Raw genomic sequence first — 25,292 nt, forward strand, 5'->3', positions numbered from 1 at the left:
ACTGAACCAGAGACATAGTTTCCACAGAACAAAGGCCAGATCCACTTATATCAAGATAAGAATCAACTTATTTGTCTTCTGTTCTTCTCCTATAAATTGAATGATTTGCTATAATCAAGCAAACCTAGTGAAATTCAGTGCCCAAAATAACTTGGAGTTGGATACAATTCACAAGTCAAAGCAAGAATAGAGCTACACAGAGAGATCCGTGTTGTACTTTGTTTTTAAGAAAGATCAGAATCACCTTAGGCAACTATGACATTACATATACTTACTTAACTATAGACCTGTTTAAAGGATTCACTCCTTTTGACTGTCAACATAAACAAAACAGGAGTATCACCTTCTTATTTTAACAAGCTTCCAGTAAACTAATATGGATTCAAATGTTTCCTCTTAAACTGGACTAAATTCTTTTTCACATTCTGTTATTAGCTATGTTATACAGCACACCTCAAGGAAATTTCATTTCTTAGAAGTAAAATCGTTAACTTGAACTTTGAGAAATAAACCACAAATTCTCAGTATGAACAGCAGTTGTGCAGCCTGGTTCTCCAAGTACTGTCCTGAGGTTTACTTTTGAAATGAGTAAATTTCAAGTACAAACCTGCTTACATTTCCAATAAATATTTAATGGAAAATTTTACATGATGCACTACCATGGTACAAGATAAAACTGCAAATAATCACATTTGAATATTCAACATTCAAACCACTTAAAGATTCACCATTAAAATTATCGAATACATAAAAAGAACTTTGATCAGTGAAGCTTCAGAAAATAATTTGCTTCTACCATCTCAAGAGACAGCTACCATCTAAAGTAACAACCTCAGAAATATGTAAACATAAATCTTCATTACTTTCCTCTTAGCTGCCTATTCAGCTAGACTATAGGCTGCTACCATTGTCATCATACCTTACTGAAAATGAGTCTTAATCAGTACAGAGCAAACATCTGTCCTATATGTAATGAAAGAAAATAACTTCCCTCCTGCCCCATCCTCAAACAACAAATTATACAAGCTGAAACAAATTCTAGAAGCCAACTCAAATATAACCTTTAAAACAGTATTACTCAAGTAAGGAGAAAAACTTATGACTTGAAACAGTATTGAACTACATCTACACGTTATTGCTCAGTGCTGTAAGGCACCATGATACCACAGGAGGTATAATACTTATCTGTTGTGCCTCTGTTTCAGATAGTATTACATGCATTACCTTTTGCACATTTCATTGAAATTTTGAAAGTGGGGAAAATATGCAAAAGCCCAGTTGAACAAAACCAGGAAACCTTCGGACTGTTTTGCCTATCAGAAGAACGAAAAAATATACACAATGTGCTGCCTAAACACTAAGTTCATCAGAGTCATTCAAACAACAGTGAAAGAGCCAAGCCCCCCAGCGGAGGACCTTGCATGATTTGGGGTCTTCTGTCAAGGAATGTATTTTCATCCTTTACCAGAGCCTATGACTCTGCTTTCCTTCTGAAGGAAAGCAAAATGCATAGCACACATGACCCCAATCTACAGTCTAACACAGCAAAAGGCTATTTTAGTACACCCTCCTTTATACACTAATTTTGCATACAGGGTTGGGGATGGTATGGTATTGAGGAAAAATAGGAAAGCAGGCTTTCTGTTTGACTTTTCTTACAGACAAGAACATGTTGATGCACACGGTTCAGGAATGAAGGTGTCAAAATGAAGTAAACATTGTTCTGAACAGGCAATTTCCCCTGGGGTCATCCTTCTGCACTTCCCTGGAACCCAGAGTGGTTTGGATCAAACCAAGGCTGAAGTACACAATGGATAAAGTGCAACAGTGACCTCTTACATCCTGCTTCAATTACTCAACCACTCTTTGCTGTAAGTGCAGTCAGTCCTAGCGTGTTAAGCACACGTGTGCAAACACTCAACAAGAATTGTTGAGCTCACAGCCCTTTAAAAAAAAAAAAAAAAAAGTGCATTAAAAGTCAGAGCTTCCATTAAGACTTTCTAAAACTGTATTTATTACCCTTAGGAAGCCACAGGAGTTAAGGCTTACAGCCCTCTTCCTATTCAGTTCTATTAACTCTGTAAGAAAAGTTTAAAACATTTAATCTCTGTCAGTATTTAGAATATTCTACAAAGACTGGGAGGAACATAGAAACAACGTATGTTCAGCTTGCCTTTCTTGGGCCAACTGGCCTTCCCCATTGTGTAGGTATCATGCATTATTAGATTTCCGTTCTATTTATTTTGTAGTATTTCTCCCAATTCTCTTCCCAGGAATGTCACTTTACAGAACATATGAAAACATAGTTTGAGCTTTTTTGTTCATCTGTTAGAAAGAGCATAGCTATTTCTCTCCTTCACCTTCTTCCCAAATTTATACAATAACTTTTTCATTTTATCTTTAGAAACTCTTCACAATTATATTGATCAAGTGCTACTTTTCCCCTTCATTACTGTAACTTCTGTATTACTGTTTCGAATGTTACACCTCTCAAAAACATATACATTTCCTTAATCTTTTCCATTCTTTATCAGGGACGCTTACCTACAATACCCCAGACATGTTACAAATTCACACAGAGTCCACAATAAACAGTTAGCCACTGCCATGCATGGACACTTGCATGTTCATGGACAGCGATAACCACTGTCTACTCCCTGCATTTGCTGCTCTCCTAACCAGCAACAGCACACACCAATTCCTTGAGTAAACTTCTGCCTTGATTCCTTCTTCCCTTCTTGGAAACTGCTGTAAGGCTGTAGCCAAGTGCGATGACATTCAGGCTTATCTGTCTCAATCCCAATTTCTCTTCTTATCAGGGGAAAAAGCTAGCAAGACAAAATGAAAATATTCTATGGGTTGAATCTGACCTAGGCTATCAGCTGCATCACAAACGGGCATATCTCTCTTCCTCATTTGTATTTAAAATAGTAGGTGTCTGTGCAGAGACAATTTCTCCTCTCCTCCTCATCCCAGTTAAGCAGCATCTGTTACAGTCAAATTCTCACAGATGGAACCCTACGACCCCAAGTCATAGGGTCAAAAAAACATATATAATTAAGCAACAAAGCAGTTCGTGATCTTTTTACACTTTAAATTGTTTCGCAGAATAGAAGTCTGTACACAGAGGCTTGCATGTGTGACAATAAGTAAGGTAGCTTGGCTGGTATTAACTGAGTGGTTCCTCTAGGCAGACATAAGTGGAAATGTGAACAGCAGCTACACTTTAATGACTTAAATTGCTCTTGGAAAGACATACCTGCTTTTAATTTCATGGTTCAAAGTTATTGCTGATGTAACCAAACAGGAGCAATGAGATTACACCAGGAATTATCTTAGCACAATATGAATACAACACAATCTCAAAAAGATTTCATTTTTTTCTAACAGTGCTCATTAAATGCACTGGTTTTTACCTTAAATCCAGAAAGATACAAGAGAATCCCCTGACAGCTTAATTTTCTCTATGACAATGATTGATAGGCTTATACCTTATGATAGTTATATATAGCATAATAATCCTCAAAAAAGTTGTTCTGATTTTCCACATTTACCTAATTACAACCCCTAGATATATGTCCCTCTTATCTGTCTTGTAAGTAATTAGAGATTAACATTAAATCTTAAGTTGGCAAAGGAATACATTATCTGATTTATTGCGGTGGAAATGTAATGGACGCTCTAAAATACAAACTGTATGGTGTATTAAAAACAGAATATATACTCAGAATTATAGCAAACAAAAGCAGCACTGCATTTTTAAATGTATTTCTTAGATTAATGCTATTATTTTACAAAAGACAAAGTACTAGTGCAATTTTTTCGATACTGATGCAAGTTCGTGTTTAGAATCAAGATGCCTTTACCTACAAGAAATAATATGGAACGTTATCTTTATGAAGTTACCTAGACAGATGGCTGTAATTCAGTGACAGAATTTGAAATGCAATTCACAATGACAAAGACAAACAGGTATTTAGTTTTTAAAATAAAAAAATAAAAAAATACCAATAGTGAATTAACAAGGTAAACATGTCTGTCAGTATATTACATACATAGTCCACTATCTGGGAAGTGCCAATACATTGTTCTGTCTACCTAGGAATACTAATGATAAATATCTGTACAGAGGAAAAAGAGCAAGTTAAAACAATATAAAAAGGTCAGTATGAGGTAAGAGTGGAATACAATCCCCCAAACCATTCTTATTTAGTACTCTTAATCCAGATTTTAGAAAAGTAAATGAAAGATAAGATTTTTAAATTTCCCTGAAAAATAAGGTTTTCCTAATGCAGTGATACCATAAAATACCATAGCTTCTTCCAGAGACAGAAGAGAATATTTTGTAATAATACTCAGCAACACCTGCCAAAAACGGTGAGCTGTTAGCTTATCTATACTGAATTGTCTTCAACAGATATCATATTCACAAGTCTGACCACAATAACAGTGAAAAAGTAAATATAATAATCTTGCCCACCAAACTATTTTGCTTCAAAGTTCCTGCTTATTCTGTCTATGAGATGCAAATAATTGGAACTGATTAAAAACTTCAAATTAAGAGAGACTGTTTTCTCATTACTGTTTAACTGAAAAAAACACCTCTAAAAAAACATTCTCTGCACTCAGTAAAATTATAACATAATCAAGCGCCAAGAGGCTACAAGTCATTCTTCATCTTTCTCACAGATCATTATTAATATTTCCACAAGCTATAGCCATATTTTGTACGAATCTTAAGCCTCACTGAATTGGAACAACAGCTTCTATTAGGAGCTAAATCTCTCCCTTAGACTCACTGAGCCAGGAAAAAAAAAAAAAAAAAAAAAGCCCCACAGGCAAACAGCTTGGTTATTTTGTTTGTAACTACTGAGTTAAATGACAGACTATCTTCCCTTTCAAAGAACTAGAAAAGAATCCATAAAATCTGATGTTCACTTTCCACTGCTATCTCAGAAATACCTCTGGAACCTGCTAGCACATGATTAGCTGCATGGTCCTTCAAATGGGTGGCTTACAGGGGCAAGCAAAATGAACCAACCTCTACTACACATTGCTGAAGTTTTGTACTGCAGCATCTAAAGACCCAGTCTGAAAACTGTTGACTCATAGATAAAATAAACTTAATAACCATACAATGTACGTTCACAGAAAGGAAGTCTCAAAAGCTCCATTCTCTAACATTAGAAGTAGACTTGGGAACTTGGTAAAGCCTGTCAGGCAAGTATTTATTTTGGAAACTGCCTATTTCAACACTTCACTCATGAGATACAGGATTTTCCAAATAACAAAGCCACCCACTAAAATTTAGCTCTACTCATTTAGATTAAAACTCCAAACTGAAGGATATTTGATGGGTTATGAGAATGGCATCATTATAAATGCAGCACTCATTCTGCACCATTTTGTGAAACTCAGCAGAGACTCAACAAGCTGCATTAACTGTAGTAGTCCTTTTCCTCCCTTCCTCAAGGCTGAGCCATACTGTGAGCAAAAAGCCTGTAGAAAGTTTGTCCAGCTGCTGTCTATAGATAAAGAGACTTTTGATTTTCTAAACTTGCCAAGCCAATACACTTCCACCAACAAAAAAGCAACTGTATTTTTCCTTTAATTCAGCGGAAATGGTTATATGAAAGTTACTGGCAACTATGCAAACTTGTCAAGCAATTTACACAAAATTGTCACATGGACCTGCACAAAACCTGGCAGCTCTATTGCTTCCAAATTGACAGCAACTTAAAAAAGCCAAATGTTTTTCTTACAAAGGTTCAGTCAAAAATATGAGTGCAAACATAAAATAGGAGCCTCTGTCTTGACAGAAATAACAGGTTTCAAGAAAACCTTACAAAGTAAGTATGTTGCCACAAAGGTTATAGCATTTCCAGTTTGATTACTGATTGTTCCTATATATAGGCTGTATTTGCCAAAGTTAGGGGGTTTATATATTGCATACATATGGATCCACATATGTGAATGTTGTATGTCATATTCTAAAACCAAATTATACTTAGTATTTTGGATAGGTTAAGGAAAATTTCTACAGAAAGTTATTTGTTCTTACCAAATCTGCCGTTCCTAAATAGAAGTATCCTGAGCTGCATTAGAGACTGACCGTACCCAGAAATGGATTCAATTCTTATGTGTTAATGTCACAGTATTATAGACTAATCCAAGCCGAAAGGGATTGCAAGAGTCATCTTGTCTAGCCACCTACTCAAAAGAAGGTCAAAACTGAAATCAGACCAAGCAGTTTGGGGGTGTGTCCACTCAGGGCTTGAAAACCTCCAATACTGTACCTAATTCTTAGTGTTTCATTTTGTTGTTTTATTCTAGCACTTCTAAAATTGCAAAAGCAGTCAGTTGTATTAACAGCTTTAACAATAACTTTTAAAGAACACACATGAGCAGTTCTGTAACATCAAGAAATAGTTTATTGAGGGTATATATTTACATCAACAGTTCAGTAACAGACTTTTTAAAGGATATTGCTATTTTGCTAGTCTTCATGAGTCAATGAGTAAGACAGCCTCTCTCAATAAACATATCTGTTATAAACTGATATGTATTGAAAAGCTTTGTACTTCTGTAACCATGTCAATGGTGAAGTAAGAGTATGACAAATTATGTAAAAAGCTCACCCAAAGTAGCATCCATCTGCAGAACAGAGAAAAATTTGAGTCTTGATCCTAACTCACAAAGATTACTTCATAAACTTAAAGTCTGCTCAGAAGAGTAAAGTTTAGAGAACCTCAGTTCTACAGACAAGTCTAATGCTTATGTAACACCACTGACCCGCCCACGGTTTTAGAACAAAACCAACACAAATCCAGTAACTCTCTACCAAGATCAAAACCAACAAGTTGAAGAAGCTTCAGAGTTTCTCAATAGATCAATTTTTTACCACAAGGAAAAAAAAACAACCAACCAAAAAACATTTCGAAATATTTCAGCTGTGTTATATAAAGAATGAAAAGAGTTCTCCAGAACTTATGTTACATTTGAATAACAAATAACAAGATAACTCTTTCATACATTTAAATTCTTAAATATTTGATAATATTTAGTACCAAGTTAAATTTGGGGGTTTTTAAATGCACCTATTTTGTAAAAAAAGAAAGGACATAATTATTTTCCTATGGATTTCAAAACATGAAAATAACCAGTGATATTCACCCACACTGTAATATTTTCAATTGGCACAGCATCAAAGAAGAAAAAATTATGAAAGATACCAAACAGAACAGTATTCTTTGAAATTGTACACCTAAACTGGCAGAAAAAATAATCAATAGTTTTCTTCCCTTTTCTACTGTTAACCTTCTGCAAGCTTAAATTCCTTATATCAGTTCACAGCAGAATCAGACAAGCACAAATAATGGTTAGATAGGCTGGAAGCATGCCATGAAATATGGGATCTGGGAAGCAGGTCCTTCCTTCATATCTGGCAGCAGTTATCCGCTAGATTGGCTAAGGGTACTGGTAAGCCATATCCTTGGCTTTAACTTCCTGCAATGTTAAACTTGTTTTTCTAAAGCCAATTTTGTTTTGCAAATTCTCCATTACTATTCTTGTTCCACTTAATACATGTGGACACATGTTCTTTGTCAAATTCACGCATTTTTCAAAATAAAAATTTTTTAAAAAGATGCTTTGCCACAAATATTTATGTTGATTGGTAAAACTTTCAACATGAACTTTAGAACATTTGGGACTGGTTTTAGCCCCCTTTTTCAGTTACTGCTTTAAGACTGTCACTGAGACAGGTGTAATGCATCATTTCAGAGGTTCAGTATACAGGTATTGATGTTTGGTTCACAGCGGAAAATTCTGTCTTGAATTTGAATTAAAACACCCAACATCTGTCACTTTTTCAGATCAACTATTACATAACAACAGCATATTACAAACACAAAAATATTCACATAATGAAAATTAAATCTGTGAAAGGAGACATTCTACTAATTTGAAACCCTAAAAAGGTACTATACAAGAAATTCAAAAGGACAGCATTCTGCTTTCCTCCCCCCTTCACTATGCCTGCAACACTGTCAGTAGCATAGTCTTTAAGTTTCTCATCTTTCATTACTAATATACTGCTATTTCCTAATTATAATTTCACATTACTGAAAAACCTCACATCTCTACTACCCTTCTACCAACAAACTGGCAGATCCAGCTGTCATGCATTTTTTAAATTAAGTTGCATTATTACATTTATGGTGTGGCACGATGATGCAGTAAGACTGAAGTTACAAATAGCCTCATTTGACGATATTTTCAGAAAGGGGGGTCAAAAAGGGATAATTTGTAGGACCAATACACAGACACATAGTAAATCAAGGAACAATAAATTATAAAAAAGATACTGAGGATAAAAAGCAGATGCCTAACATGCAAACAAAATGTATAACTATAAAGCAGAATGCAAAACCACACATCAAGGAACAAGCAAGCAGGAGATATATATATATATTGAATTACACTGATTAAAAAAAGAATCAAGTCACACTAGACAAAATAACCACATATTAGCGCAATGTTGCATCAAAAAGATACTATCCTCAACTCCCAGGGTTTTAAACAGCATTTCTGAGATCAACACTAAAATTAATTTCTTTCTTTAGATGGTAGAAAAACAGTAAAGACGCAAAGAGTACTAACTACCCACTTGATAAACAGACACAAACCCCCTTCTTTTTCCTTGTCTTTTCAATAATGTGAGAAATGTATGGGCTGGTCAGTGAGGAAGCCCAGTTTTTCTCCTTTCCATTTTCATAGAAGTCTGCAAACCACACAGTCAACATAGTGATGCAAGGAAAGGGGAAATGAGCAGAGAAGTAATTCATCAAGGATATGCTTCCAAACTTATAGGTAGCAATTTCTGCCTTATAATCAAGGCAGGATTTCCCTGACAGTACACCCAAGCAGTGAAAAAAAGCAGCCACTCACACCCTCCATTATCAACTTCCATTGTGCAAGTCAGCAGCCCCCTTCCTAGCACAAAGTCAGCAAAAAAGAGGAACTAATCAGCTGGAGTTCCCTCAGGCACCATGCAATGCGATGTCCCATAATGCAGCAAATTACTGCCAAACATCTGATTTATGGTGGGTTTGCCTCCAAGAGAGATAGGCTTGTGTTGAATCCACGTGCATTGTAATTCAAAATGTAGCTGTATGATGGATAATGCATCTCTATCATCCTCCTCCAAAACAAAAGGCAGCAACACACCACACTCCCCATTTTCAAGCTCTTTTAGTAGTATAGCTCAAAGATGGAAATGGTAGTAGTATAACTCCCAGAGCAGTACATACTCCAACTGCTATACTATAGTTTGAGAACTAATGATTAACATGTTTGGGGACTCTGTCCATATATCAAAGTAGCAACATAACAGATAAAAAAAGGTGTAGAGACATCATGCTGTCCTGACTCAGGTAAGTCAGAAGCAGAATTTTATACCACCAATGTGTGGCATGCACTTGGTCTCAAATCAGTCACCCACTGCAGGCAACAGAAATACAAGAATTTATCAAAAACCTCTAACAGCTACATCACCACTTGACAGAAGTGTAAAACTTTCACTAGCAAAAATAGTTCTGCTTGTCCTGAAATGACCTGAGAATAGATGGGCACTGGGGCATCAGAGAGAGGAGTGCCAAAACAAAACATCTCAAAGAGAGTGTAAATAAATACAAACCATGTTTATTCAGCTACTGCAGAACTACAGCATTTTATCCAGAAAGTGGAAATAAATTCAATTCCCTTCTCCGCACAAATGCATTTCAAGTTGTATCTCCCACATCCCATGTAAATACAGTGACTCTGCATAGTCTAAAACGGGTGATCTAGCTTGTTTTCTCAGCCAGACCTGTTCTACTTTGTACAGCAGCTGGACACTCCCAGCAGAACTCAAGAAGCTGGTGGCCTACGCGCCATGCAGATGCCCAACCACCACACATGCAAGAAAAAAAGAAACAAAAAACCCATAACACTTCACATCATTATTTCATTCCTGCTCTATCTTTATGACAATATCATGCTTTTACATAAAGTACAAAGAGACTGAAAGAAAGGGATTGAGGGCAATTCACTTCAAAAAGTATTTAAAGTCCAATGGCAGGTCACTTATCTGGAAAGTGAAAAAAAACTTGACTGCACTTTGTATTTGGAAACTGGGAAGAAAACAGACCACAGTTTGAACTTATTCCTTTTCTCCACATTCTCCAAATCCTTCACTTCATTATTCATTGCAGATTGAAACCTTTTCATCATGCACTCTCTGTATCTAAAACAGGCTCTGTATGTCCACTGACTGCCTTTTTACAAAAAAGCAACAGTACTAACAGCTCTGTAACCTTACGCACAAGCTGTTTCTAACGTAAACTGGCAGACACAAGGATATTTTGAGAAAGAGCTGAAAATAATACATTACTTCATTAAGAGACATTTTTTTCTGCATCATAAACAGCATTTTCAGTGGCTAACAAGGATACAATAAGGCAAGAAAATAAACAATTATTATTGATAAGCTCATCAATCTGCTTTGCTGTCTCACTGAAAATAATTAAACCACTTTTCATTATACTTTCTCCTTCAGGGTTTCACGTACTTTAGATAAAATTTTTCCCCCTTCCAATTATTCAACAGAAAACAAGAATTTGTAAAAGTCACTTAATTGCAATTCTTGGCAGCCAGCTTAGACAAGTCAGTGTAGGTATTTGCAAATCCTTTTGCTTTTATGCTTTATTTTTCTCCAGACTACACCCAATGAAATGCAAAGACAAAAAAATCCTTCATTTTTAATATTTAGTGCATTGCACTTCATGATTTTTCAACAGTATTAATAAGATTAAATAGTATTACCAAATGTTAAATCTATTCCATCGTTACAGTGATAAACATGACAGAGTAGGTTAAAAATTATTTCTTCAAAAGTATTAATGGGAATGAGGTCACATACATATGTTTGTATGTTCACAGTCTTCTCATATTGGCATATTTACCTATTGATGAACCTGTAGTGAGCCTCCAGTGATTTTTAAGCATTGCCTGTCATTAACAGAAACAATTTACTTCCTTATTGCTCACCTAGACATCATAGCTCTTCCAGTACAAGTTCAAGTTTATAATAGAAACTGTTTTTTCAACCTGAGGGAAAAAGGAAAAAGCTAATGCTTTTTTTTCTTCTTCTTCTTTTAAGTAAGGAAGGAAGAGCCTCAAGAGAGTTTTTTTCATGAAAAGAAAAAAAATACCCCTGCAAAGAGTAATCCTCTTCACTAGTTTGCTCTATTGGTGACCTTTAGAGAGATCTACCAAAGCTAAGGAGAAGCTTAATTAGCAGAAAGGGCAACTGAGAGAACAGGTAGCATGAAGAAAAAAGCTTTCAGTCTTTATTGTACAAGATGAGAATTTTTGAAAGAGGGATGAAATCCTAAGACTGCTTCATAAATGTTGGATACTGGAATTCATCACTTTGGGTTAGCTAAAGATAGAATTAGCCAAGAGACACATCCTATTCAGAAACCCATTTTGCATAAGAGGAATGATGCTCCAGTTAAAGGGAAAAACATCTCATGAAGCACACAAGAAAGAGACCTGTTCTTGAAGTTTTTACATAAAATTGCTCCAGCACTTGCAAAGTATGGTTCTAGAAGCTGTCTTACTAACTTCAATAGCAAAAAACATTTCTCTCCCCTTGAATTTTAAAATGTTTTCTGGGGAATTCAAACAGATTAGTCATGTGACTATGACCTAGTATGAACTATAGTCCTCTACAATATGTAACTTGTAGATAAAGAGTGTAACCAAAGTTTCCTCCCCAAAAAGCATCATTGCAGTCGCAGAAAAACAACCTGAAATAACAGAAGAAAAAAAGTCTAGATCCTGACAAGTTCTTATGTTCAAAACTATTTACAGCTAAAGAAAAAAAACATGACTGCTATCTAGACAGAACATCTGTAAAAAGCCTATCATTAAACAAGGCTCAAATAATTCTATATAAACAGATGTAAACTTATCAAGTGCTCATGAAAAATTCCACTGTGTATTGTATCTCCATGTTTATTTTGTGACTATGAGCCTCTTGAGAGGCTCAAGAAGCAGTAGTGTTGTTTCATTTTTAAATAGCCTTTATAAAATTGTTTTATAACTACATCAGGGTGGTAGAGTACCATGGATGTTTTCAAATATCTGTCTTTGCATTCACTCACCCCCCCCCCCCTTTATTTGTATATCAAATTTGAATGCAACTTACTGCAGACATTTTAGAGATCACCGCTCAAAACTCAGAAACCCCTTCCTCATTCATCTCCAACTTTTTTGGGGGGGGGGGGGGTCATCTGAAAGATATTTTTCCAAATAGCCTTAAAGAATCTGCTTTCTTAAACCCAACATGCAACATGAGATAAAGTAGTGAAGAATCATTGTCCAAGGTCCTCAACACCCTAATGCCATACTTATAAAAAAAAGATGTTAAAATGTCAATTTATTTTGCCATTGGTCTCAAACATAATTCTAAGAAGTAAGAGCTACTGCACAATGATGCTCTGATCCTGCTGTTAACAATACTGCGAAGAAGCTCTAAGAATCATTTAGAACTTGCTGAAAGTACAAACACATCCAAATTACCAACAAGGTAAAGGAGGACTGGGCTGTACTTGCTGGGGTGCACTATGATCCCAGGATTTCATGTGCACATCACATCTCTACCTGCAACAATTTACACTGGTTGCCAGCCCTAGGTACATACAGAACACTAACTGCAGGACAACTTCACATCCATTTTGCAGTGGTGAGCTCTAGACAGCGCTCAACTGCCTAGACAACTGGTGGCCAACTACAACTGTGGTTCCATCAGTAAGGAAACAACTTTGAGTCCACCAGTATTACAGTTTAGTGTAACCCACAAGGCAAATTTGCACCAAAAAACCCACCCTTGACAGTAACTCAAACTAAGTACAAAGAGCCATGCCAAAAATACTGCAGGAGCTAACTTTTCTCATTAGCACAATTCATTTTTTAATTCTACCTCTACAAGTAAATTTTACTCTGAGACAATAATCTTTTAACACCCTTGCTAGGGTGAAGTGGAAGGAAAAGAAATAAGGAGTATGGGATCATTTGAGCTTCTGTTGCTTCCATGGGCATGCCACATAACTGTTACAAATTAATGGGAACATAATCAGCCGGTGAAGTCAGCAAAGCAAAGCTGAGTAATACAGCCTGAAACAGAATACAGAAAGGGCAAAAAAAAACCCCAAACCAACACACCAACCCACCAAAAAACAAACCCGTAGTTTGTCAGGCAATCAGAAAAAGGTCAAGGCCTCACAACATGACAGTGATAGAGCAGTAAGTCTAGGAAGAGCTATGGCCCAGAATCATCACTCTGTTCTTTACAAGACAGAGATCCTGGTTATTCCAGGGTTAAGGAGAGAGTCTGTACAGTCTGTAACTGTATAGTTATCCTCTGGGAAAAGTGAAGCAGGAATGGAAACAGGACCTTGAGGCAAGGTTCTCACACACTGCAGCAGATTTACGGGTTTTACCAGCAGGATATATTATTAAGTCTACATGCACAAAAGTTAAAACCTTATTAAAAAAAAAAAAAAGAACAGAAAAAAGAAAAACCACATGCATATAAAAATCCAGAGGAATCACATACATGAAAGAGTGGGAGATGGACCCCCTCTATGCCTTACCATAGAACACCAAATCACACAGGCCTGAAATCCTTTGATTATCAATACCTCTAAGAAATATTCCTTTGTACTTGTTATAAGGATCTAAATCACCACTGAATCAATAATCAGTATTTTTTCGCTTCTTTAAAATACATTGAAACCTTCTGGTAGCTACAAAAGGCTGTGCAGCACCATTAGACTGGCTGGAAACCCGTAACAGGGCTCCCGAAACTACCCAGTTACTTTTGTGAGGAGAACAGAAGCAGATTTCATCACTTCTACAAATTTGTTTTTTCTTCAGCATGAACACCTACTATGTCTCACTTGATGTACCCATACAAAACCCTGCATGAAGTTCTCTGGGACCAACTACTCATCCCAGTAGCACAACAAGATTTTTAGCTCAGAATTACTAAGCGTTCCCTTCCTACAATCAACCTTCCTTCAGGGCTGTGTTTGGAACAAATACCCAGTGGCAAGTCCTAATAATCCACACGTATGTGTGATTTTCATACGTTCCGCTGTACGTTCAGAAAACGCCCCCACCCCACGACGTGCGCACATCCTTACTCTCCCCCACTGAATTCGGGCCCTTTCTCCGCCCGAGGAGGCGCGGCTGCGCCGCAGGGCCGCAGGGGGAGCGGCCAGAGCTACGGGGCAGGCTGCCTGCCCCACCTGCTGGTCACTGCCAGCCTGTGTCGTCGCCGAATTGCATTTTAAGATGGATGGGTGGATTCTCAAATCCGTAGTCCTTCCCTAAATTCTAAAATGTTTAGTTAAACGTGATGGGAAGTTCTCGGGAGAGCTTCTCCAATATTCAAGGTGTTAGCGTTTTACACTTCCTCCGAATAAAATCCCCTCCATTTTATGGGATAATTAAATCTAAATAAGGTAACGACTGAAAGTCGCATTTCATACAATTAACAAAATCTGGAGCTGATAAAGTTATTTGTTTAAGCTAGCAAATTTTCGGGACAACCTGTTTGAAAGTTACCAAATTACTACCCCAGAGACCTGAGGGGAAAAAAGAGGAATAAAAGCATTTAAGTAGGCGGGGACAGAAATGCACAGCCATCCAAACCATAAAAAAAAAACCCCAAGCAATTTCCAAGGAAGTCACAAAAAAAAAAAAGTCAGACTTAAAGCTGTTATGCAGCAATGATGCTGCATATTCACCTGTGTAATGGGATGCTTTCAGTACAAGTATCTCAAGTTAAATCAGCAAGCAGGTTGCTAAAATACGATGAAGGAATAACAATAAGTATCACTAAACAATCAGGGATTATTATGAAACATTGCAGTCCCCAGTGCTGTGAAAAGCTGGCTTCTCTATGGTCTAGAAACTGAAAAGAATAAATTAACTTTGGCTGGATAAAAAGCATTTATCTTTTTCCTACATAAATTATGTAGTTGTGTTATATTTGACTTTGAATTACACCTTACTGCAGGCTGTTTCTCCCATTCGTTGAGACTGCATTCTGTGCTCCACCCTCCTGCCTACCCTTCCAGTTTAGCACTGTCTGCAAATTTTAACACTGTATATTTTACTCCTTCATCGGAATTATTAATAGAAACACTGAACATGAACAGACACAGAATGAAGCCTTGCAGAATCCCATTTAACAAACACCAGTTTGACACTGAACCAACCCTAGAGAAGTTTCCAACCCCTTGTTGACACACTTTTCAAGAGGCTTAATCTAAATCAATACACTCAAAATAACATAATCCACACTTCATTCATAATCAGTTAGTGCCTCTTCACACCTCATCACAGTAGAGTAACTCCTGAGAAGGGAAGCTCTTCACACCTCATTAGTAATTAAGTACAGCTACTTATTCTAAAGTTTTTTCCTAGTTGCTTTTGAGAACATTAACATAAAATGTCAAAAGATTTACTGTGTTCAAGACCCAGAAATCTATTCTCCTATCTACACAAGCTCTGTTAGAGTGTTCTAAAGGAAATCAAATGTATCTGTATTTGAAAAATCCAAGCTTTTGTTACCATGCCTGTGAACAGATTGCTTTTTGCAGTTGCTTAGACTGTAAAGATTTAGCTCATACTAATTAGGAAAAATTTATCTGATGCTGACAGCATTAGATGTTCTCTTAGATCAGTTTTACATGTGCATGGACCACAGGAATGAAGATATAACAAACACTAAATAAATGTGATGTCATCTTGAAACTAACCATAAGTAAGAAAGACTGCACTAAAATCTGTCCTTTAACCTCCATTCTTTAACAATAAAATGTTTACTGCAACCAATGTCCAAAGCCAGAAAAGGAATATTCAAACAGACCTGCCAATTCCAACTGCACTGAAGTAATAGCATGCATCACATACACTCAGTGCATCACTGAAAAGAAAGTTAAAAGAACACTTTGTAAATTGCAATTGTAATAAATAAAAAGAACAAAAGAAAGCCTCCTTAAAACACCCACAAAATGATGTGTTCAAGGACCATCAAAATAAAACCCAGTATCATGCCCACAATTTCAGAAAGTTGTTTTTGTTTTAATAGGTTATATTTCATAGAGAGCACAATTTTAAAATTCTGACAGGATATAAAATACGAATTCCAAGCAAGTTAGAGGAGTTAGAATAAAAGTGGGAGAAAATACTGGGCCAGTGTCAATCGGACCTTTTACTTTAAGCATTATAATTCTACATTATTTTACAAAAAATTAATAATTGCAAATGTGTTCTATTTATTTAACATAGAATAGATTAGTTAAAGCAGACAGAAACAACAGAAAATTATTCAAGATGACAGATATACAAAGAAATCTGCCATTTGGTAAACCAGTTGGTCATAGTTAGACTCAGATTCATTTTTGAAGGGAGGACACAAAATCTTCAAGTAATCAAGCCAGTTAAATGAACATGCACACTAGTTACAAAAAGACCTAAGAAGTGCAAGATCCTTTTTCCTCTTTACAAGGAATAAGAACACTTTTCCTCACAGTTTCTAAATGTTTGAGAGAGGCAGCATCTTGTTTTGAGAGTGGAGCTGGGGAGTTCCTCAGACAGCTATCTCCTCAAGAGCTGACAGAAATCATGAAAGCTTTCATCTTTAAGACTCTGATCCACAGCTGGATCTACTATGCAGGAAATGAGTAAGTCAATTATTTATAAACAAATAGCACCCTGATCTTCTATATTAGCACCCAGCAGAGAAGAGGAGAATTGACTCAGCAAGTGCTGGGTCTTGACAGGTTTTACAAGTAGCACAGCTGATCACTCATTACTAAAAACAAAGGATTAGAGTACACTTACAGTAGTGTAAAACATGTAAAGTGGTGTCCAGCCTTTACTGGTCCACAAAAAAAACTGAGAACCGAATGTGCCACCACTACACTTTCTTCTGTTGTACAGGTCAGAAATAACGTCCTCCTGTAGCTTCAAACACAAGCTTAGGCACTGTTAAATTAAAACATCCAAAACACAAAATTGGAAGATGAATAGTGGTTTTAAATAAATGCAACTGACTAAGAAATACTGCTGCCAAAATATTATGCCAATTTCTACTTCACTGTAAAAACTGTTTATTTCCAAGAGTTTTTAATGAAGTTTGGTTCTAGTAACACTCTTATTACATTTCACTGAATCCATTCACCTGTAATTTTACTTGCATTTTACTGCTCTGTCCATAGCAGGCTCAACAAATCCAAATCCATTTACTTTAATACAATTTGATGTAGATTTTGTCATAAAGCTTTTCATAATTGAAGACACAATAAAGAAGAAACTTCTCAGGCAACAACTAAAGCTCCAGGAATAAAAAATTACTTAAATATCAGGCTTAGCAGCAATAGTTTTATAAACAAATGGGGGATAAGCAAATAAAATTATAAATTTAGCAGAGCTTTAAAACCATGGAAGAACCTAGACTTAAAATTATTTTCAGGAAATAATACCAGGTCATCTAAATCCTGATTATACAATGCTAGAATGACCCCAATCTAGTAGGAAAATTCCTCCAAAATGCCACATTGACACCAGCAGTGTGGAAATGCAGAGTGTAATCCTCCATGAATTTTACCCTAGAAAGCAAAAGGGTTAGAATTGCCCTTGGAAATCCTATATATTACAAAATTACAGCATTCTTAGCCTCTCTTCTCCAGGAAATTTCAAGGCCCATTTGAAAGAAAGACAGGAGATTTTCAGAGAAGACTCCAGCTTCTCAGCACACAGCAAAGAAAGTGATATGATAAGACCACTCACATTCCCCGTATTGTTACCTAGCTCTCCAGGTTTGCAATTTACTCATCATCACTTGAGAAGATCTGAGCCTTGTTGCTGAAAGACAGCAGGGCCTCCTTTCACACAAACCGCTTACTCTGGGCCAAGAACACTCTCAATGAGCTGGTGCACTTGTGTAAAACAAGTCACTTTGCTGAACAGAGAGAACACTAAGGAACTGAGAATAAAAGGGGGTAATTTCCTGCCAGGTAAGAGCTGAATCTGTTTGGAAAACATGGTCTAGCACACAACAAAGACAGTACAGGGGAGCCTGTCTGACCACACAGATGGAAGAAAGAAGAGGAAAAAGGAGGTCCTCCCTGTTTCAGAAGTGGTAAATTATGAGATTGGCTCAGAGGTAACACTAGACATCAGCAGCTGCAGGCTGGCACAGCTGTTGACACTATGGCTGCATTGCTGGAAGCCAGTCCCCTCCAGGCTGCTAAACACAAGATTTGTGGCAGGTGTGCTAAGAGAGCATACAGGGCTTAATATCAAAAGCCTCCAGTACAGGAAGAGTGTTATGCTTAAACACTCTTTAGTAGAGTTCTGGGAAAATCTTAGCTATTGCTTCACTTTTAAAGACCCAACCCATATCAGCCTAGGCCAAAACCAAAGTCACTGTGGTAAACTAAGCTGAAGAGCATATCAAAGTCAATAACACAGTGATCAGGCAAAACATATTGTAAGCTATCCCAAAAGAAAAATTTTAACTGCTTTCTGAAATACTTCGAACAACAATCCAGACAAAGGCACATACATATAACATGATTCCCTTCCTGAGTGCACCTTTTAAATTGTGAAGTGGGTCCTGCTGGGTCAACAGTACCAGAGAGAACACAGGTATAAATATACTTCAACTTAGTAAGAAATGGTTGAGAATGACTTCCAAAAAATCAGTCCAGGATGGAAGTTCCCTCAGCTAATACAGGTGCTGAATTTTCCCCCTATGCCTCTGTGGCTTATAAGGGAGCACTATTGTTTCACATCCAGAATCCAAACCCATCTGCACACATCAGTATGAACTCAGCAATTTATATCACTTACAAGTGAAATTACCAACCAACCCTCTAGGTAACAGCTCCAATCCAGCTGCATCTTTTATCTCCCAAAACACAAGCGCTAAAATGTACCTAAATAGAATGACAAGAGGGATGAACATTTTACATTTTTTTAAATCCACCAGCAACCATGGGAGTTCTAATATAGATAAAACACTGGCTGGGTCCAACCGAAGCCACAGCATCATAAAAGTCAAAGTGAATCTAATCAACGTGATGCTGAAAATGGGGTAGCAGCTGGTCCATCTACATCAGGACTCCCAGCGCTGCCAACACCAATCAGTATTAGGTTGTCACTGTAATCTTTTTGCCAATCCAGGGACAACCATGATTTCTATGTTGCAACAACGCTAACGGAAGCAAGACAATCTGAACCTAGTACTGTCAAAGCATTTATAAATGGAAACTGTTTTTAAAGGCACAGTGTTGATCTCATACCATGGTGGGTTGTAGAAAGCATTTTAACATCTCCACAGGAAACTGAAGGTGTAGCTGTGGTACACTTAGGCACGTCTGTGCTGCTTTTAATCTGATAAAGCACTTTGTAATTGGTCAAAGCACAGCCATCAATTTGCATTAGTGGCAAATACGTGTTCCAGTGAACCACAAATACCAATTCCATAAGATGAGCTATGCTACCACGTCTTCATTGCTAGTACCACATTGCTAGGCTGGACAACTCACACACTCATTTCAACTTCTAATCAACTGTGCCAAAAATATTCAGCAATTCTTCATCTCTACTTGCAAACAGGAACGTATTTTTCAGATGCGTTTTTCAACTGAGACTAGTATTTTTCAGCACAAAACTGTAAACGCATTTCGGCCAGAAAATCCCTCTCTCTGTTTCCACTACAGCCCGTAGGTGCTGGCTGCCGCCGTATCAGGGGAGGAAGAGGGGGGCAGAGGGCGGCTGCAGGTGCCGAGCTGACCAGGGAGGTAACGCCAGCAGGCCCGCCGCCCCGCACCCCTTCCCCGCCACCCCAAACTCCCGGGAGAGGCCGCTGGCGGCGGCTGCCAGCCTGGCTCCGCCTCAGGGAGGAGCAGGGGAGGAGAGGGAAGGGTTGTGCCCCCACCCCGACGGCCGCCCAGGGGCCCCGCCGCGCTCAGCTCCGCCTTCCCCCGCACCCGCGGCGGGCGGGCTCTCCTCCTGCTTACCCGCCGGTGGCGCTGAGAGGCGGGCGCCGCCGCTGCCCCGCGACCTCGAGGCTCTCGCCTGCCGCGGCCCCCGCCTCCTCGCTGCCCGCGAGCGCCGCCTCTTCCCCGGCCCCCGCCTCCTCCGCGGCCGTCCCCGCAGCTTCCTTCGGTCGCCGCCTCGGCCGCCCTCTCCGCGCCGCCGGGCCGCCGACGGCCGTGCCGGCCACCTTCCCTGCGGGGCCGGCTGCCGCCCCGCTCAGACTGCATGGCTGCTCGGGCGCCCCTACCCCGCGCCGCCTGCGGCCGGGCTGGCCTCTGCCGCGCCGGTCCCCGCCTACTCCCGGAAAGAGGCCGCCCGGGGAAGGCGAGCGAGGGAAATGGCGGCGCCCGCGCCCTCAGCAGCTCCCCCTGCCTGCGGCTGGCGCGCGGCCTGGCCAAAGCCCAGCAGCGGGGCCGGCCTTCCCGGGGAGGGGAGCCGCCGCCTGCCCCGCTCCTCCGGGGGCGAGCCCCTGGCGGGCGACTGGGGAGCGTTTGCCCATGTCCCCTCTGCAAACCTCGACGAGCAAGGAGTGAAAAACAGATAGCTTTCCATATGTATTTCAAACAACATGCATTCAATGTTTAGGAAAGAGCACTCCTAACTCAAGCCATATGAATCATAGAATCATTTAGGGCAGAAAAGACCTTAAGATCATCGAGTCCAACTGTAAACTTAACGCTGCCAAGTCCACCGCTAAACCATGTCCCTAAGCACCACATCTACACCTCTTTTAAATACCTCACAGGGACGGTGACTCCACCACTTCCCTGGGCAGCCTGTTGCAGGGCTTGATAACCCTTTCGGTGAAGAAATTTTTCCTAATAGCCAATCTAAACCTCCTCTGCCACAACTTGAGGCCATTTCCTCTCATCCTATCTCTTGTTACTTAGGAGAAGAGACCAGCACCCACCTCACCACAACCTCCTTTCAGGTAGTTGTAGAGAGCAGTAAGGTCTCCCCTCAGCCTCCTTTTCTCCAGGCTAAACAGCCCCAGCTCCCTCAGCTGCTCCTCATAAGACTTGTGCTCTCGACCCTTCACCAGCTTCATTGCCCTTCTCTGGACACGCTCCAGCACCTCAATGTCTTTCCTGTAGTGAGGGGCCCAAAACTGAACACAGGACTTGAGGTGCGGCCTCACCAGTGCCCAGTACAGGGGAACACTCACCTCCCTGCTCCTGCTGGCCACACTATTTCTGATACAGGCCAGGATGCCGTTGGCCTTCTTGGCCACCTGGGCACACTGATGGCTCGTATTCAGCTGGCTGTCGATCGACACCCACCCCCAGGTCCTTTTCTGCCAGGCAGCTTTCCAGTCACTCTTCCCCAAGCCTGTAGTGTTGCATGGGGTTGCTGTGACCCAAGTGCAGGACCCAAAGTTAGCTTTCTGTAGCAAATGAGGGAAAAAGCAACAAGTCCCAGCTGATGGGGTGTGGCACACAAGCCTGTGCTACGTGAAGTGCATGAGGTGACGCTGCAGCCTCTTTAGGAGCGTCTTGCTCTGAGGACACAGAGCAGGGACACGGGAACAGCTTTGTGATGTAGAGCTGGGCTGGTTTGTCCTGCTCTGCTTGAACTAGGCAGGCACCCATGCTGTCCTCAGGTAAGTTCACCAGTTCCCTAACAGTAGGCTTGCCTCATCGCTCTTGAGCACGCAGGCTGTCATTTGACAACACACATTAAAACATCAATCTCGTTTTGCGGGGTTTTTAAACCCAGTAGTCCTTACAGCAAAATGTGACCAAAACTCCCGTACTATGAAATCATGGGCCGTAGTGTCTCTGCACTACTACCTGTGGTAAGTGCTGCTTAGTTCTGGGGCACACCGTGCAGCAAATCAGTAAATTAGCTTAGCATGCCTCCAGTGCAACACAAGCAAATAAATCGAGTAACAGGGAGCAGCACTGGCAAGCACATTGCAAAGATACCTGAATGATTCCTTGTGCGGCCAGCACAGGTCTGGCAGACCCAGTGCCAAGCTAGAGCTAATAAAACCTGGCAAACTCAAGCTGTGCCTGCATCTGTGGTGCAATTAATCTGTGACACCAACAATCTGCCTGCAGATAACTGTAAGCTGACTATATGTACAAATTTAACAACTCACATTAATTAATACTTACAGCTAGATTGAAAAAAATATCACTAATATTTGGCAACAAATAGCAAACACCATTACAACTCACAAGCGTGAAGTTCATGCATCAATAATTATGAGACAGATAGAAAAGTCATGATACTGTACATGTGCATTTTGATTTTGTAATTTAATTTTGATCTCCCTATTATTATCATCTCTTATGATAGACAATTAATATCAATTATGTTACTATAGCACACAGAAGTCCCACTCACAGGCACTATTGCCTTGAGTGATACACAAATAGAGAACAAAAGGTAACACTGCAAAGTGTTAACACAGACCGATGAGACAAAAGATGACAGAGTATGAAGAAATGACACGAATGGTCAACATGCCAAGAAGAGATCTTTGCATACTAGCAGCTTAGCTACTGTCAATTTTTGTTGACATCACAGTAAAACAACCCATTAGGGAGGGAAGGCTTTTCATGATGATAATGAGAGTGCTTTTTATTTAGAAATTAATTATAGTTTCTATACCATATTACCAGTGTTCCTCCCGCCCATGTCAGTTCAAACCAAGAACAATCGTGTCAGGACAATTTCTGCTTCTCCAGTTGCTCTGAAGTCTGCAATCCACATGGCGTAGCTTCAGCAGTCTTTAGTAGTGACCTAAGAGGGACACACACTTGCTACCTATGGCAAAAGACGAAGCATTACAGGCCACAGCACCTAGGCAATTTCTAGTCTCCCCTCTTCTGAGAAAAGTGTCATCTGGCAAGAAAAGGCAGAAAGTTCAAACAATCTCATATAATCATCCTAAGTGGCTGCTCAACCCCCAGTGTTAGGCAAATGTAGAAATTAGTAGATGTTTATCCATGTGCCTGACATTCATAGCTTGTGCCTTTTTAAGACCATCTCTAGCCTTTGCTGAAATCTTGCAACTTGCAAAAAAGTCTTGAGCCCTGGCAGTGTTTCGGGTACGTTAGCTGTCAAGGCCCGGAGCGCAGCCCCGTTCTAGGAGTGCCGTTGCCTATTTTAGAGTTTAGCTGGCTAAGTCCAAGGTCAGCTGCTCTGCTGATAAGACCTGTTGTGAAGAAAGCTAGAAGTGAGGGCCTCCGTCTCCTTTCCCTTGGGAACTGCTTTTAAGCTGAGGCTGTACCTCTGGCCCTTGCCTGTTCTACATCGCAGCTGGGCGGCAGCTACATCTACACCTGGTCTCCTACCTCCTTGATCCTGACTCTGATCCGGACTTGGACCTGCTGGCCGGGCTTCCTGGCTTGGTCTGGGACCTGCGTTATCACTATGGACTTGCTGTGCAATCACCAGACTATGTCTGACCCTGATGACTGTCTCTGGCCCTGATCATAAATCAAATGTGCTAAATGTGCTGCTCCATACCCTGCTGCTTCTTGGTGATGTCTCTGCTCCCACCTGCCTTGGTATGATGCTCCACCCATGGCTCACCTTCCCTTGCAGAGCAGCTGGCCCCTGCTGCCCCCTGACATTGCCATGCTTAACGCATTACTGCACTGCCACGCTTAAAAATTTAATCACACAGAGCTGTTGACATGCAGAACAACTGTGCTGACTGTCCACAGAAAAAGCAGCATAAGCCACATGAGGTAGCAGAGACACACAGATTAATCTTTCACAGCTCAGCTACCTATCACAGCCATGCAGGTGCTCCACACACCTTTGTTTCACATTAAATGAGTTCCTACATTTCAAGGCTGTGTAAAGATTTGTAAAGCCAGCGCACCCAGCCATCAGGACAGTTCTGACTTGGGGGAAGCCTTTGCAGAATGCAGAACCAGGATGAAATTTCTTTCCTTGCATGGGGCTTGTTAGGACTGCTGTGGCACTTGAGCTGTTCTTGACTGCTACTGGCTCTGGAGGCTGTAGAGGGCCAAGTGTACAGATGGTCAACATGCATATATTATGCTTATTATTAGGCTGCAAGGCCTATACATGAACTAGAATCCTGTTGAATTAGGTTCAATATATGTTGTGTATAAACAGAATACAGATGCACAAACATCTAAATGTAAGACAGGAGATGACAGAGACACACAGATGGAGGAGAACCATTTTGGGTAGTAGGGTAGACAGTGGTCTCAGTACACCAGGAAACTTCCCGTTATCGAATTTCATCACAACAAGAGATAATCATTAGGGAGGGTTTGAAGAAGAAAGATGATACACTTCTGTGGATATTTAGGAGACCTGGGACAAAAGTGAAGGAAACAATGAAAGCAAATAAGAGGACAATGAAAGAAAAAAAGATGCTTTTCTGAAAATTCAGCAAGTGGCTATAAAATATTGATGTATTCAGCTGATGAGAGACAGGACCCAACTACTTGGTACAAAAGATAGATGATGACATGTGGGAAAGGGATAAGCTGTGAAAGCTTGCAGTTAATAAAAGACACTTGCCAAGACCAAAGAAAATAATGTTCTGACAGTTAGGTTGAAAGATGAAAACACAGAGGAGTGGTGTGGATGGTTAGGGAGGACCAAATAATAGAGATCTGCTGCAGAGAGAATCCTGAAGACTTAGAGTTGGACCTTAAAAGGTGATGTATGTGATAATTTTAGCTGAACCTGTGTCTGCTTTGAAAAAAGGGGATTGTCTTACCGGTTTTATACTGGCTAGATGCCCAACAAAAAACCTGTTAATAATTTATCTGACTCAAAAAACTAACTACTATTTGACTATTCCAAAATTACACAGTCTTGCAAGATTAAGCATCAAACAAGTGATTAGCATCATCTGATGTGATAGAATGACTCAAAAAACAGCAGATATCTGTGAAAGAACCAAATTGCCTGATTCAGGCATGCATTCAATGGGACAAGAAAACAGCAGTGAAGAATGTAGGAAGGGATGGACATCAGAAGCATGTATGCGTTAACAGAGTGACAGTGGTGCCATTTCTACCTCTCACTGCTTATGCAAGTGTTAAATTGGTTTTGTTGCACTGTTTGTCACTGTGGTCATCTATTGCTGCTTCCTCTTCAGTTTACTCCTTTCTATCCTCAACCCTACT

General features: G+C 39.7%; 1 protein-coding gene across 1 annotated transcript in view; it reads right to left on the bottom strand.

The window, feature by feature from the left end:
* Positions 1–20,487, bottom strand: part of AVEN (apoptosis and caspase activation inhibitor) — a 101,194-nt gene extending 80,707 nt beyond the window's left edge. Inside the window, exon 1 of the mRNA XM_069784128.1 lies at positions 20,148–20,487. Within this exon, the coding sequence (XP_069640229.1) occupies positions 20,148–20,393 (246 nt within the window). The 5' untranslated portion in view covers positions 20,394–20,487. The remainder of the gene's footprint in view (positions 1–20,147) is intronic.
* Between the last annotated feature and the right edge of the window lie 4,805 nt (positions 20,488–25,292).

This window comes from Haliaeetus albicilla, chromosome 5 (genome assembly GCF_947461875.1).
Source record: "Haliaeetus albicilla chromosome 5, bHalAlb1.1, whole genome shotgun sequence".
Lineage (NCBI taxonomy): Eukaryota > Metazoa > Chordata > Aves > Accipitriformes > Accipitridae > Haliaeetus > Haliaeetus albicilla.